The sequence below is a fragment of the Orycteropus afer genome, unplaced genomic scaffold, assembly GCF_000298275.1.
Source record: "Orycteropus afer afer isolate SDZICR_OR568_19922 unplaced genomic scaffold, OryAfe1.0 scaffold00385, whole genome shotgun sequence".
NCBI lineage: Eukaryota > Metazoa > Chordata > Mammalia > Tubulidentata > Orycteropodidae > Orycteropus > Orycteropus afer.
In genome coordinates this window covers 569,521-583,147 of record NW_006921972.1, presented here as the reverse complement: position 1 = coordinate 583,147, position 13,627 = coordinate 569,521, and the positions used below count along the sequence as shown (strand labels likewise).

The 13,627-nt window shown below is 50.0% G+C and overlaps 1 protein-coding gene across 1 annotated transcript in view; it reads left to right on the top strand.

Annotated features, from left to right (window-relative positions):
* Nucleotides 1–13,627, top strand: part of CTDP1 (CTD phosphatase subunit 1) — a 56,871-nt gene that overhangs the window by 33,551 nt on the left and 9,693 nt on the right. The window contains exon 11 of the mRNA XM_007953309.1: nucleotides 12,309–12,487. Coding sequence (XP_007951500.1) covers nucleotides 12,309–12,487 — 179 coding nt within the window. The remainder of the gene's footprint in view (nucleotides 1–12,308; nucleotides 12,488–13,627) is intronic.

Genomic DNA, 13,627 nt, shown 5'->3' with positions numbered 1-13,627 from the left:
TCCCGTCTCTCCATCATCTCATCCCGTCTCACCGTCCCATGCCATCATCTCATCTCACCATGTCCCGTCTCTCCATCATCTCATCCCGTCTCACCATTGTCCTGTCTCACCATCCTGTCCCATCCCATCCCATCATCCAGTCCAGTGTCTGCCAGACAACTAGAACCATAGCCTAGACGAATTGATATTAAAAAACAATTAACCATCACAGATATATACAACAGCTATGATAACTGAAATCAAATCCCTTCTTTGAGAAATAAAAGTCAACCTTAAAACCTTAGATTTGGTTTCTTCGGGAGCAAGAGTTGCTAAAGAAAAAGATGTTTGGACCTCAAGCCTGGTAAACTCTGCACTGATATCTGATAAGCAGCTATGAGAAGAGAGGGTTTGGTCCTGTGTGTGCAGGGCACCACACCCCAAAAGAGAGACTACATTGCTTCTGTTGAGAGACCCCGATGGCCTCTTACTCAGATGGGACCCCAGAGAGGCTACCAGGTGTGAATGGACATGTGAGAGGTGTTGCCCACCCTTCCACATGGTCTGGGGGTGGCTGTGGCCTCAGGCTTCCCAAGATCCTGGGAGATAGGTTGCCATGGGATCATTACCGTGCTCTGTGCCCACCATGATGGGTGACGGTGAGGGCACTGATGCCACGTGCCATTCCTAATGGAAGGGGGGGAAGGCTTGGGAACCAGTCAGGGAGCAATCTGTGGGATAGGTGAGTCCCTGCCACTTGCTGTTGCTGTGGTCCTTCAATGTGGTGACTGCACCAGCAGCTACCGAGCCTTCGAGTATGGTCCCGGCTGCATAGCGAGGGTGGCACGGGTGCAGGAGTGGTTGACAGGGCATAGGTCCTAACTGCTTGGCAGCCTGAGGGGTAGCAGTGTGTCACGGGGAAGGCTCCAAGCAAGCACCTGGCCCTGCTCCCCTTGGCTCAAGCTGTTGCACCTGACTTGTCCCACACTCTTGCCCCATGCCCCAGGTCCGTACCTGCTGACCTCTGACTCAGTTTACACCTGAGTGCAGTGTCCAGATGTTGATAGCTGCCTGTGACCATTCCAGGGGCCATGTCTAGTGGTGTTGATGGCTATCAGTGACTGTTCTGGGAGCCATGTCTAGCAGTGTTGATGGCTGCTGGTGACTTTTCTAGGGGCCATATCTAGTGGTAATGATGGCTGTCAGCGATTGTTCCAGGAGCTGTCTAGTGAGGTTGATGGCTATTGGTGATAGTTGAGGGTAAGCAGTTGGACCCAGGGCACTGGTCCTGTACTGACAGCACTCAGGACCCCACTCTGACAGCAGGCTGGCACTGAAAACCCTGCATCTGCCCTCCCTGCCCCAGTTGCAATGTGAATGGCAGAAAGAACCCTTGTAGGGCCTACCCTCTTCCTGGGCCCAATGCCTAGGACCCTTGGGCTGGGTGCACTCTGGGCCCTTCAGCTCACTTGAGCCTTGGGCCAGTTTTTCAGATGCCAGTGCACTGAGGCTTTAGGGGCACCGAGGCTGGGCTGCATTAGGGAGAGTCAGAGCAGTGATTGAGGTGGTGCTTGTAGGTGAGAGTGGGCATGAGATTGGAACTCAGATTGGGCTGTTCACACAAATCCACGAACGCACACATGCAACCAGGTGTGCACACAATGCATGAGACTGTTTTATGCTAATACCGTGAGGTAGTCCACCCGGGACAGCAGAAGGGCTACACGGCCACTGGCTGTGTCTAGCTTCACCTCCCCTCCTATCTCCAAGACCTGCCTCCTGTGCTTGATTTGGAGCCAAGCATAGCCTTGAGATCATGGTTCAGGATGACTTAGAATGGAAACCCCTGTTCAGAACATTTGTGTTATTTGGTGTCATTCAGTCCTTGAACATTTCAAAAGTTGTATTTCTTATATTACACTTAATGATAATTCAGTAGTCATAGTAGTGTTTTCACTCCTTCCTGTAAAACACTGGCAGAGACATGGGAACCCACCACACCCTCCCCTGTACTGACTCACACAGACAGTGGGTGTACTCGGTGTAGACATTGACTCACACCCTCAACTGTACCAAGTCCTGCACACATGCTGGGTGAGTGTACTCAGTGTAGACGTTGACACAGGAGACTATCACACACCCTCAGCTATACTGAGCCCTGCACTGGTGGGTGTACTCGGTGTAGACATCGATATGGAAATCCATCATACCCTTGACTGTGCCAAGTCCCACACATGTGGTGGGTGTAGTCAGTGTAGACATGACTGCAGGAACCCATCACACCCCCTGTACCAACTCTAGCACACATGCTGTATATACTCGGTGTAGGCATCAACACAGGCAGCCATCACACCCTTACACCCTTGATGGTACTAAGTCCCACACATATGGTGGGAGTACTTGGTGTAGATGTCGTTGTGGGAACCCATCACACCCTCAACTGCACCAAGTCCTGCGTATGTGGTGGGTATACTTGGTGTAGACATTAACATGGGAACCCATTGCACCCTTGACCATACCAAGTCCTGCGTACATGGTGGTGGTGGGTATACTTGGCGTAGACATTGACATAGGACATGATGGTTATACTCACTGTAGATATCGACTCGGGAACTCATCACATCTTCAACTGTATCAAAAGTCCACACATGGTGGTTATACTCAGTGTCGATGTCGACTTGGGACCCATCACACTCTCAGCTGTGTCGAGTCCACTCACATGGTGGGTGTACTCGATGTAGATGTCAATGCAGGAACTCATCACACTCCCAACTGTATCAAGTCCACATATATGGTGGTTGTACTCGGTGTAGATATCAATGCAGGAACTCATCACACCCTAGACTATATCGAGTCCTGCATATGCGGTGGTGGGTGTAGTTGGTGTAGATGTTAACACAGGAACCCGTCACACCCTTGACTGTACCAAGTCCTGAGTATGTGGTGGTGGGTGTACTCGGTGTAGATGTTAACTCAGGAATCTGTCACACCCTTGACTATAGTGTGCCCTCCATACATGGTGGATATTCTTGGTGTAGATGTTAACGCAGAAACCTGTCACAACCTTAACTGTACCGAGTCCTGCATACGTGGTGGTGGGTGTACTCGGTGTAGATGTTAACACAGGAACCCATCACACCCTTGACTGTACTGAGTCCTGCATATGTGGTGGTGAGTATACTTAGTGTTAGACTCAATGCAGGATCCCATCACACCTTTGACTATACCGTGTCCCCCATACATGGTGGGTATACTCAGTGTAGATATTAATGCAGGAACCCATCACAACCTTGACTGTACCAAGTCCTGCATATGTGGTGGTGGGTGTACTTGGTGTTAGATATCAGTGCAGGATCCCATCACACCCTTGACTGTACTGAGTCCACCATACATGGTGGGTATACTCGGTGTAGACATCGATGCAGGAAACCATCACACCGTGACTGTACTGATTGCAGCACACATGGTGTGTGCTTCCACCACAGTTGGAAGGGCAGAGGAAATTGATGTAGGAAACACTTGCCTCCCCGATGTGAAATGCAGTATGACTCCCTGCCTCAGGGCTGCAGACGTCCAAGACAGTAAGAGCTATGCTGAGGAGCTGGCTGTGTGCCTTCTGTGGGCTGGGGCTCCACGGCCACCAAAAACATGTGCCTCACCTTGCTGCTCGCCACCTGTGGGTGCCTGTGTACTGTAATGCTCTCTGACTGATGGGCTTTCCCCGTCTTCACTGCAGGTGACCTGGAATCCTAGCTCCTCTCTGGTCTTAGGACATTTGTCAGACCTATTATCCTCTGCTCCACTCAGCTGTGTGGGAAACGCAAGCCTGGGCCCTGCTGTGAGGAAGCAGCCATGCCCTAACGAGCACACGTCTGACATCCTGGTCCATTACCTGCATGATCTATGGCACTGGCAGCTCTGTGTCTGACAGCCCGGAGCAGTACCTGTGTGCACTGTGGGTTCAAACTGCCAGTTCTTCTGTTAGCCACCACACAAGCCTCCACTGATGGACAGGTGGTGGCACATACTCAGCTGGTCTCAGGTCAAAACAGTCCTCTTCCCTTAAGTTCTTCTGTCCCCTCCTGAGCCCAGGAGGGCCTCATACTGCAAGCGTCAGTGGGAAGGGACCTGTGTTGAGCACCAGGCCAGCTGTGTGCACTTCGGGCATGCTGGGTGATGTGTACGTGTCAGATGTTGTTCGTGTCTCCTCCTCCTCTGTCAGCATCTTTTTTGTACATCTGGCCTTTGTGCTGTTTCTCATTTTGTGTGTTTGTCCTGCTGCCTCCACCTGGCTTTGTAGTGTGTGTGCATCCACATATGTAAACACACTTACGTATAGATATGTGTGTTAAGTGCACATTGTAGATGTACATGTGTGAATACACGTAAGAGTGTATTGTGGGGTGTGTGTGCATGTATGAGTAAATACATGTGTGTAAGTGCATCGTGGATGCACGTGTAAGTGCATGTGTGCATGCATGTGTGTGTAAGTGCATGTTGTGGATGTGCATGTGTGCATGCACATGTTTGTAAATACATGTGTCTGAAATGCATATTGTGGATGTGTGTGCAAATGTGCACATATTGTGGGTGTGCATGTATAAATGTGTGTTCACTCGTGTGTGAGTGTGCACTGGGTCCAGATGTGTGTGTGCATGCACATATATGTAAATGTATGTGAGTGCACATTGTGGATAAACGTGTAAATGTATGTTTTCATAGGTGTATGTGTAAGTGCATGTCTAAGTGCACATTGTGGGTGTATACATTTGTAAACGTGTGTGTAAGTGCATGGTGTGGATGTGCGTGTGTGCCTCCACGTGTGTGTAAATACATGTGTGTAAGTGCATTGTGGATGTGTGTGCACACGTGCAAATATGTGCATATTGTGGGTGCACGTGTGTATAAATGTGTGCATGCACTTGTGTGTGAATACATGTGCATGTAAGTGCATATTGTGGGTGAATGTGTGTAGATGTGTGTGCAGGTACATGTGTATAAGTGTCCATTGTGCAGGTATATGTGTTGTAAATACATATGTATGTAGCTGCACATTGTGGACATGCTTGGTGTAATTGAGTGTGCACATGCACATGCATGTAATTGCACATTGTGGATGTGTGTATGTGCGCATGTGCATGTAGTTGCACATTGTGGACCCTCTGCACACACCTGTGTGTGTGCATGCTTACATGAAACATCTGCCTTGTTCATCTCATGTCTTATTTCTCTGTGTTTGTCTCATCTCACTTTGTTGCCTTTCTTAATCCATCTCTCTTTAAGTGGCTGCAGATTACAACTTGACGTCATTTTTCTCCTTCTGGCCATTTTATTTCCTTCTTGATCCATCTTTCTTAACTGGCCATTAACCAGAGCTTGGAGGATATACTTGGATGGCCAATGTTTGTCATATTCGAAGTTGATAACAAGTTTTTGTGTTTGGTTGTGGCTCCAAAATAGAAAAATGCCACAATTCAAGAGTAAATATATACCAGTCTATACTAGAAGTTAAGAGTTTCTGTCATATTAAACATTAAACATGTTTCCTGAGCCAGATAACTGATCGTGTATGAACCCTAGTGACCAAAGAACAAATGGATGATATAACTTAAGAGAATCTTGCTGATTTCTGAAAGTGAGCTGTTACAGTTTTTGAGGAGAAATGCAGTGAAGGGCTTTTGGTGCTAGCCAAGGTGACTGGGCCCACAGTGGCCTCTCTCCCACTGACCACAACTCAATACCCTTGACGGAATCTCAGCCAAAGTACGGAGACTCCAAACAGTCTGCAACAGCAGGCAAACTGGGGAGGGTTTCTGTGTGTGTGGGTGTGATGCATGTGTCAGCCCTAAAGTGGAAGGGATAAAGGGCCCATGTGGTCATAAGGCTTCTGCATTTTACTTGAGGTTGTAGGATGCCAAACGGAGCACAGAAGGGGGTGTGGGAAGGAGGATAGATATCATCTCAGAGATAACTAACAGATAATTCAGAGATGTGACCCAAGAACAGTAGGCACATGGGATACGAAAATACACAACACAAGAGGCAGCAAGGAGATAGGGCAGAAACCGAGGGCACGGAGAATAACTGTTACAAAGACCACACTCTTGTGTTGTCTGGAGAAACACGCTGTAAATGTAAAGACACGCTAGGTCCAGTTCCAAAGGATGGGGGAAAGATGATGACATGCAAAAAGTAGTGAAAAGAAAACTCATAGCATACAGAGCGAGGGGACCACCAGGGGTTAAGCGGGACTTTGCTTAAAGACAAAGGAGTCTATTCACTGAGAGACGGAACAGTTCTGACTGTGTGTACAGCTAACAGGAGAGCTTTACACACGTGAAACAGACCTGGCAGAACCAAAAGGAGAGACGGACAAGTACCCAGACACAGTGGGAGCCTCAGACACTCCTCACTAACCAGCGGGACACACTGATGGAGAGGCAGCAAGGATAAGTTGCCCTCCAAGACGGCGGGCTCTTCCCACACCGTGCTCAGGGCCACAGAATGCTTAACAAGCTACAAACACAGCTCTGAGAACTGGTAACTTTAGTGTGGGCTCTGGACATAAGGTCACTGTACGAAAATCAATTTCATTTCTACATCAACGGGGAAAAGTTGGAAATTGACATTTTAGAAAGTGCCTTTATAATTGTTTTCCCCAAAATGAAATACTTAGGTGTGGATCTAAGAATATATGCAGGATGCATGTGATTTTTGCCACCAAAAACTGATGCAAGAAATCAAAGACCTAAACACGTGGAGTGCTGTCTCCAATCCATAGGTGTGAAGACTCCTTTCCCAGGTGGACCTGTGGTGCCCACGCACTGTCAGGCACCTTCCCAGCAGGGTTTCTCAGATATCCAGAAGCTGGTTCGTGGAAAAGTAAAGGAACTAGAATAGTGAGAACAATTTTGGAACAGCAAAAAGCACCCACTACCTGGTTTCTGGCCTTCCTAGAAAGCAGCAGAAGTCAAGCCAGTATGGGAGATTGGCAGAGGATGCCTGGGTCAGTGTGAGGGAAGGCCAGAGCAGACATGCACAGGAAGGGTTGGTTGGGTTTTGACAAGATTCAAAGGCAGTTGCGTGCAGAAAGGGGTATAGTCTCTTCAACAAGTCATGATGGAAAAACGGAGCATCTGTAAACTGTGGTCAATGACATGAGCCAAAGTATGTGTGAACTGCTGTATGGAAAGTGAATTTGCTCTGTAAATCTTCACCCAAATCACAATAAATAATTAAAAAGAAAAACTGAGCATCTCTGTCCTCCCCCAAAATGGCCCACTGAGCCACACCTTCCACCTTATGAAAGTTCTTTTAGATCGTAGGTCTAAATGTAAAATATGAAACTGCTAGAAGAAAATAAGGAGACATTGTGACCTGGGTTCAGGAAGTGAGTTCTTAGAACACCAAAAAGGATGCATTAAAAAATAGTAATAATAATTGGTAATTATCATATTTTACAACTTTACCTCTGTGAAAAATACTGTTAAAAGAATGAAATGGTAAACTTGGGAGAAAATCATTACAAAGCATAGTATCCAGAAAATACAGAGAACTCTCAAAACCCAACTGTAGGGAGACAAACAGCCCAGTAGCAAAGTGGGCAAAATCGTGAACAGATACTTCAGCCCAGAAGTGCATGGCCAGCAGGTAAGCTGATGAAGAGAAGCCTGATCTCCTCACTGGGAATGTGAGTCAAAGCTGCAGTGTGTCCAGTGAGGCCTGTTGTCATGCTCAGTGGAGGATTGCTTGGGGGAACTTGCCCTTAATGTGGTCCAGCAATCCCACGAATAGTGGCTATATGTTTCCTGTAAAGAAGGGAAGCCTCTTTGTTGAGTCTCCAGACACTGGAGGCCAGATGTTTGTGGAGCAGCCTGCAGTGGGGTAATCAGCAGAGAGAAGCAGGGAGCCTGGACATGGATGGTCTCACACACGTTGTGCTGAGGGCAGAAGGCAGGCTGCAGGCACATCCCACATGTGCTGTCTGTGACTTTCTAGAAAAGGTAGGACCCCAGGGCACAGGCCAGTGGGTATCAGGGCCGGGCAGGGCGTTGACCACACGGGCTTCCTGAGGGTGGACGCATTGCTGCATTGTGGTGGCCGTCAGTGCACCTGTGCAAACTGAGAATACACCTGCAAGACTGGAACGTAAGGTGGATAAAAGTTTAAGGAAGTTACAAACTAAAAAGTTTCTCTGAAAGGAAAAGTGAAGAGCAGATGGGGTGTCTTTAAGATGTCTTGTGTGAACCTCAGTTTTTATCGAACCTTGTGGTTCCAGTTTTGTGCTTTAAGTCAACTTTGTCGTTGCGGTTAGCCGCTGTTGACTGCTGGCACCCCCACGTGTGCAGAACAAAATTCCATCGAGTTCTCAGGGCCGTTACCTTTCAGAAGCGGACGGCCAGGCCTGTCTGCCGAGGTGCCTCTGAGGTCATGCGCCTCACTGAGAGTGCCACCCAGCAGCTCCTGGCACATAGTAGACCCTCGGGTGTATTGAGGTGTAATTTTGATACCATAGCATGTGTTTCCAGTGTACTGTGTGCTGTCTCCTGACAGATGTTTAGCACATGTAACCACTACCACAACCAAGACAGAACCGTGCCATCATGCCGGGCAGTGTCACCCTTCGCAGGCCCCAGACCACCACTTCTGACACCAGCAGCCACTCTGTGATGCAGACCAGCTCAACCAGGGGGTGGGATTTTGTTAAAATGGAGTCCTGCATGTACACCCTGGTGACTGACTTCTTTAGCATTGCAGAGATGGAGAATGGGTTCCAGTGTAAATTGAATCTGTGGAACTTCAGAGAGGAGGTCCTGAGCTTTGTGGACCTGCGTACCTAGTGCCCATACTTTCTTGGGTCTTTCGGGTCATTCTGTCCCTTGCCTCTGCCTACAGCGGTCAGACTTTCTCATGCTGTTTTGCTTGTTTAAAGACAAGGTCTTCTCCTGGGTAATACAAGCAGTTAAACGCTCAACTGCTAACCAAAAGGTTGATGGTTCATGTCACCCAGAGCACCTTTCAGGAAGGGACTGGTGATTGACTCCCTAACATCCAGCCGTGGAAAACCCTGTGGGGTGTGGTTCTGCCCAGACACGGGGGGCACCGGCAGTCAGAGGTGACACGATCGCAGCTAGTTTGGGGTTTTCTTGGTTTCTTTTTTGCTGCCTGATCTCAGGTTTTCAATCTTCTCAATTTAATTTTTATACTTTTATCAAACAGCGGCATGTGTGTAACTTTCAAAGGTAAACAGCAACACAGACTTGTGACGGAAGCAGCAGCACTCCCTTGTGCTCCCATACTCACCCCCACGTCGGTGTGGACCCCTGGGGTCCATGCCCCAGCCCCCCACGTCAGTGTGGATCCCCACGTTGGTGTGGACCCCTGAGGGTCCCCCAGCTGTTCTCCCGCTGCCCCTCCCACTCCTGCGCGTCTCCTCTGCAGAGTTGGTGTCAATTGGTTCAACTCTGAGTGGCAGCATCCCGGGACCCGTCTCATTTCTTGTTCAGCACTTACTTCTTCCTGGAAGTGATAGGTCGGCTTTGCGTGCTTGTGTCTCTACAGAAACGGTGTGCCTGCACAGAGTCCCAGAATTCCCTAGCTGTGGGTGGAGATTTTCTCCTTGGACCTGACAGCCTTATTCTGCCTTCAGGCTGCCTTGGTGCTCTGAGCTCCAGGGGGACACCTCCCGAGCCTGGGTCTCCCACACTGGCCTCTCTCCTGGCCACGGCTGCTGAGAAGTGGGCTGGTACCCCCTGTGGCGGGGGCTCTACTTCTGGGGGATTTTTCAGGGTCATTTCTTAGATGTCCTGGTGTCCCATCCCCACCTCCCCCACATCCTCTGTTGTCTCTGGAAAGCCTTTTGCCCTCGGGCAGGACCTTGGTGCGTGTCTCTTTACTCTGCTTCCTAGCTCTGCCGTGTCCAGGAGATGGCATCAGCTCGGCCCTCCAGCCCTTCCGCTCCTTGTTCTTTCCCTGTCTGAGTGCCCCCGACTCACTACATAAGACCCTTCCTGTGTCTGCCGGGCTTGGTCCTGCCATTGCCAGTTAGGGCTTTCCTCCAGTGTCGGAGACCCTTGGCCTTCTGTTCTCATTTTAAAGGACGCAGTAAGAGCTGAGTGGACACTACCAGTGTAGACAGGTGGGGCTGCTCTCAGTATAGACGGGTGAGTTTCACTGTAGGGTAGTAAGGACATGGGATCATGTCCTTGGGGACAGTCAAATATTGGAGCAGTCAGTGTTTGCAGAGAAGGGTCTCAGAGTTGAGGGTGGCAGAAGGGCTGGTGTCCTTTAACCTTGAACACACCTCTGCAAATCACCCTTCTGTTACACCTGTACCCCGGGGGTGTGCTGCTGCTCCCTGCTGGGAGGGAGGCTTGGAGGGCTCCACCATGTGTGGTGTGCATGGAAACTCCAGTGCACCTGGCCTCCTGTGTCATCCCAAACACCCCCTGAGGCGGGTCTACACCCTTCCCGCCAGGCCCCGCCTGGCCCCGCCGGCAGAGCCCCTGACAAACACCCGTCTCTGCTCTCAGGAGGGTCTGCGGTATTGGCAGGACGCTTCAGTCTCTCTGTGGACTTCATTTTTTTATTTATATATTTATTTATTCATTTTAAATTTTGTATTGTGGATATACTTATATTAACCTCTTTCATTTAGGTCTTATGTGTACAATTCAACGTCCTCCCTTTTCCTAATGTTATCATGGTGGGCTTTAATGTTTCTTTCTTAAAGATTTTGGTTATTGAACTGTGTGTTAGTGGTTTGAAGTTTCACTGTGTGTGAAAGTCTGTATGCAAGAAAGATTACGGTGCTACCTGTTGTTCTATAAAAGAGTTGTCATGATCATTCTCTAAATTCAGAAGTTTGTCAGTGAATTGCAGAGTGCCTGGTTTGCATAAAGCACGGTTGGGAACATACATGCTGCCCGTCGTCAGTGTCTTGAGGGCAGTGTTCAGATCACACAGCTCACGTCTGGCTCCTATGAGGAGTGATTTCTGAATCTCTCGGGTCAGCTGTCCATGTTTCTTTTCCACATGTCATAAAATTTCTTTCTTGACCCTTGAATTTTTATGTTCATGAAAGTATCTTCTTAATTGGCATGATTCACTTAACAAAAATATATTTTGACTGGTACGTTAGTCTTCACTGCAAAACAAGCTACCACAAATGTAAGTGCTCAAAACAGCACTCATTCATTATTACCTCACAGTTCCCATGGGTCAGAAGTCCAGGCACAGTGTGGTGGGACCTTCGCTCAGGGTCTCATAAGACTCAAAGTGTTGGACAGGCTGCAGTTCTTTCTGAGCTCAAGGCCTCCTCCAGGTTCACGTACTGGTAGCGTTCAGTTCTGTGGTGGTAAGACTGAGATCCTCAGCTCCTCGAAGCTGCCATGTAGTCCTCTCCACAGATAGCTCATACCGTGCAACTCACACCACCGAGTAACGTGGTCCTCCCTCCTTCAGCTCACACCACGGAGCCACGTGGTCCTCCCATAGATAGCTCATACCATAGAGCCACATGGTCCTCCCTCAGACCTCTCACCCTGTGGAGCCATTGTTCCTCCCTCAGCTCACACTCCAGAGTAATGTGGTCCTTCCTCAGACAGCTCACCCCATGGAGCCACATGGTCCTCCCTCAGCTCACCCCACAGAGCCACACAGTCTTCCCTCAGACAGCTCACCCCAAGGAGCTATGTGGTGCTCCCTCAGGCAGCTCACCCTACAGAGCCACATGGTCCTCCCTCAGCTCCTACCGCGTGGTCCTTTCTCAAACAGCTTATACCACAGAGCCAGGTGGTCCTTCCACAAACAGCTCACACACACAGTCCTAAAATAGGGGAAGAATAAGCAGCTGGCTCTCCCTGTCTTCAGTCTTTTGTGAGAGGGAGGAGCTTCACTATATGTTGGATTGTGGCAAATCCAACCTCTCAGGTAAGTCTGGGAAGCAGTGAAGTGGTAGATGTTGCAGAAGTGCTGAGGGCATGCAGCAGCCAGGCTCCAGGTGTGGCCAAAATCCAGCCACATGACACAGTGACAGAGCCACACCACAGGGGTCAGGGAAAGCTCTGCACGACAGGTTGCTGCTGTGTCCTCCTCTGTGTGTCTCTGGAAAGGGCACGTTCACTATTGGCCATGTGTACCCTCAGATCCAGTATTCGTGTGTCGTGTGAGTGCAGTTGCCTGGTCCACTGCAGGAATGGTGGGTGGTGGTGGAAAGCTGCATCTGGCAATGAAGCCCGCGTGCAGTTTTCCTTCCCTGGGGAGCGGGGCAAGTGGAGTGGCATCTTTAGAAAATAACCCTAAACATGCTGACTTTTGCTGATTGTCAGGTGGATGACATCTTAGGAGAAGGCAGTGATGACAGTGACAGTGAGAAGAAGAAACCTGATGAGGAAGAGAAGGGGAAGCCACTGAGCAGGGAGGCCGAGGCCCTGGAAGCTGAAGCAGAGCCAAAGCCCACGGCCTCCTGGTCCAGCGAGCAGCGCCTGGCAGGTGGCAGTGTGCCCAGGTAAGTGCCTGCAGGTGCACAGAGCGCCAGGCCTCCTGTGATAATGCACAGGCCCTGGGCTTTGACAGCGTGTCACACAGCTCTCTTCACGGTACTGCGTTGTCATCATCCCATGTGTCTTACTGGCCAGCGCAGTGAGTGCTACCTCACCGGTGCCTACCTTTCCTCAGCACGGTACCCGTTCAGAGCCAGTGTTCCTCAGCTGCAGGAAGTGGAAGGACAGAGCAGCTTCCCTGCAGGGGGGAAGCATCAACGCCAAGCACCTGGATGCGGGGCCCTCGGGCCGAGACTGCAGATCTGCTGCCTTGTGGCGTCTCAGAGCTTGTTAGACAGAGCTAGATTGGGAACACCCTGACGTTTTCAGAATATCACATTCATGGTGACGTGAGTGTCCCAGCAATTTTATGATTTTAGTTACTAGGTACATTGATTTTCTTCCCATCAGAAAGTAGTTGATGTCTGTTACGAGTGATATGTGCGTGTGCAAGAGTGTGCACGTAACCCACGGGGATACTCAGCAAGACACTGACACACTCAGCCTGGTTCACAAGGGACTCAGTGGACCGCTGACACACTCAGCCCGGTCCACAGGATATGCAGTGGGATGCCAACACATTCAGCCTGGTCCACAGGATGTGAGCGGGACGCTGACACACTCAGCCCGGTCCACAGGGAACTCAGTGGGATGCCGACACCCTCAGCTCAGTCCACAGGATATGCAACCCAATGCTGACACGCTCAGCCCGGTCCACAGGATATGCAGCGAGATGCCGACACACTCAGCCCAGTCCCTGTGGGACTCAGTGGACACTGACACGCTCAGCCTGGTCCACGGAATATGTAGCACGATGCCAACACGCTCAGCCGAGTCCATAGGATACGCAGTGGGACGCTGACGTGCTTTAGCACAGTCCATGAGATATGCAGCAGGATGCCGACATGCTCAGCCTGATCCACGGGGGACTCAGCAGGATGCTGACATTCTCAGCCTGGTCCACAGGATATGCAGTGGGATGCTGACACGCTCAGCTCAGTCCACGGGATATGCAGCAGGATGCCAACACGCTCAGCCTGGTCCACGGGAGACTCAGCGGGATGCTGACACGCTCAACCTGGTCCACGGGGGACTCAGCGGGATGC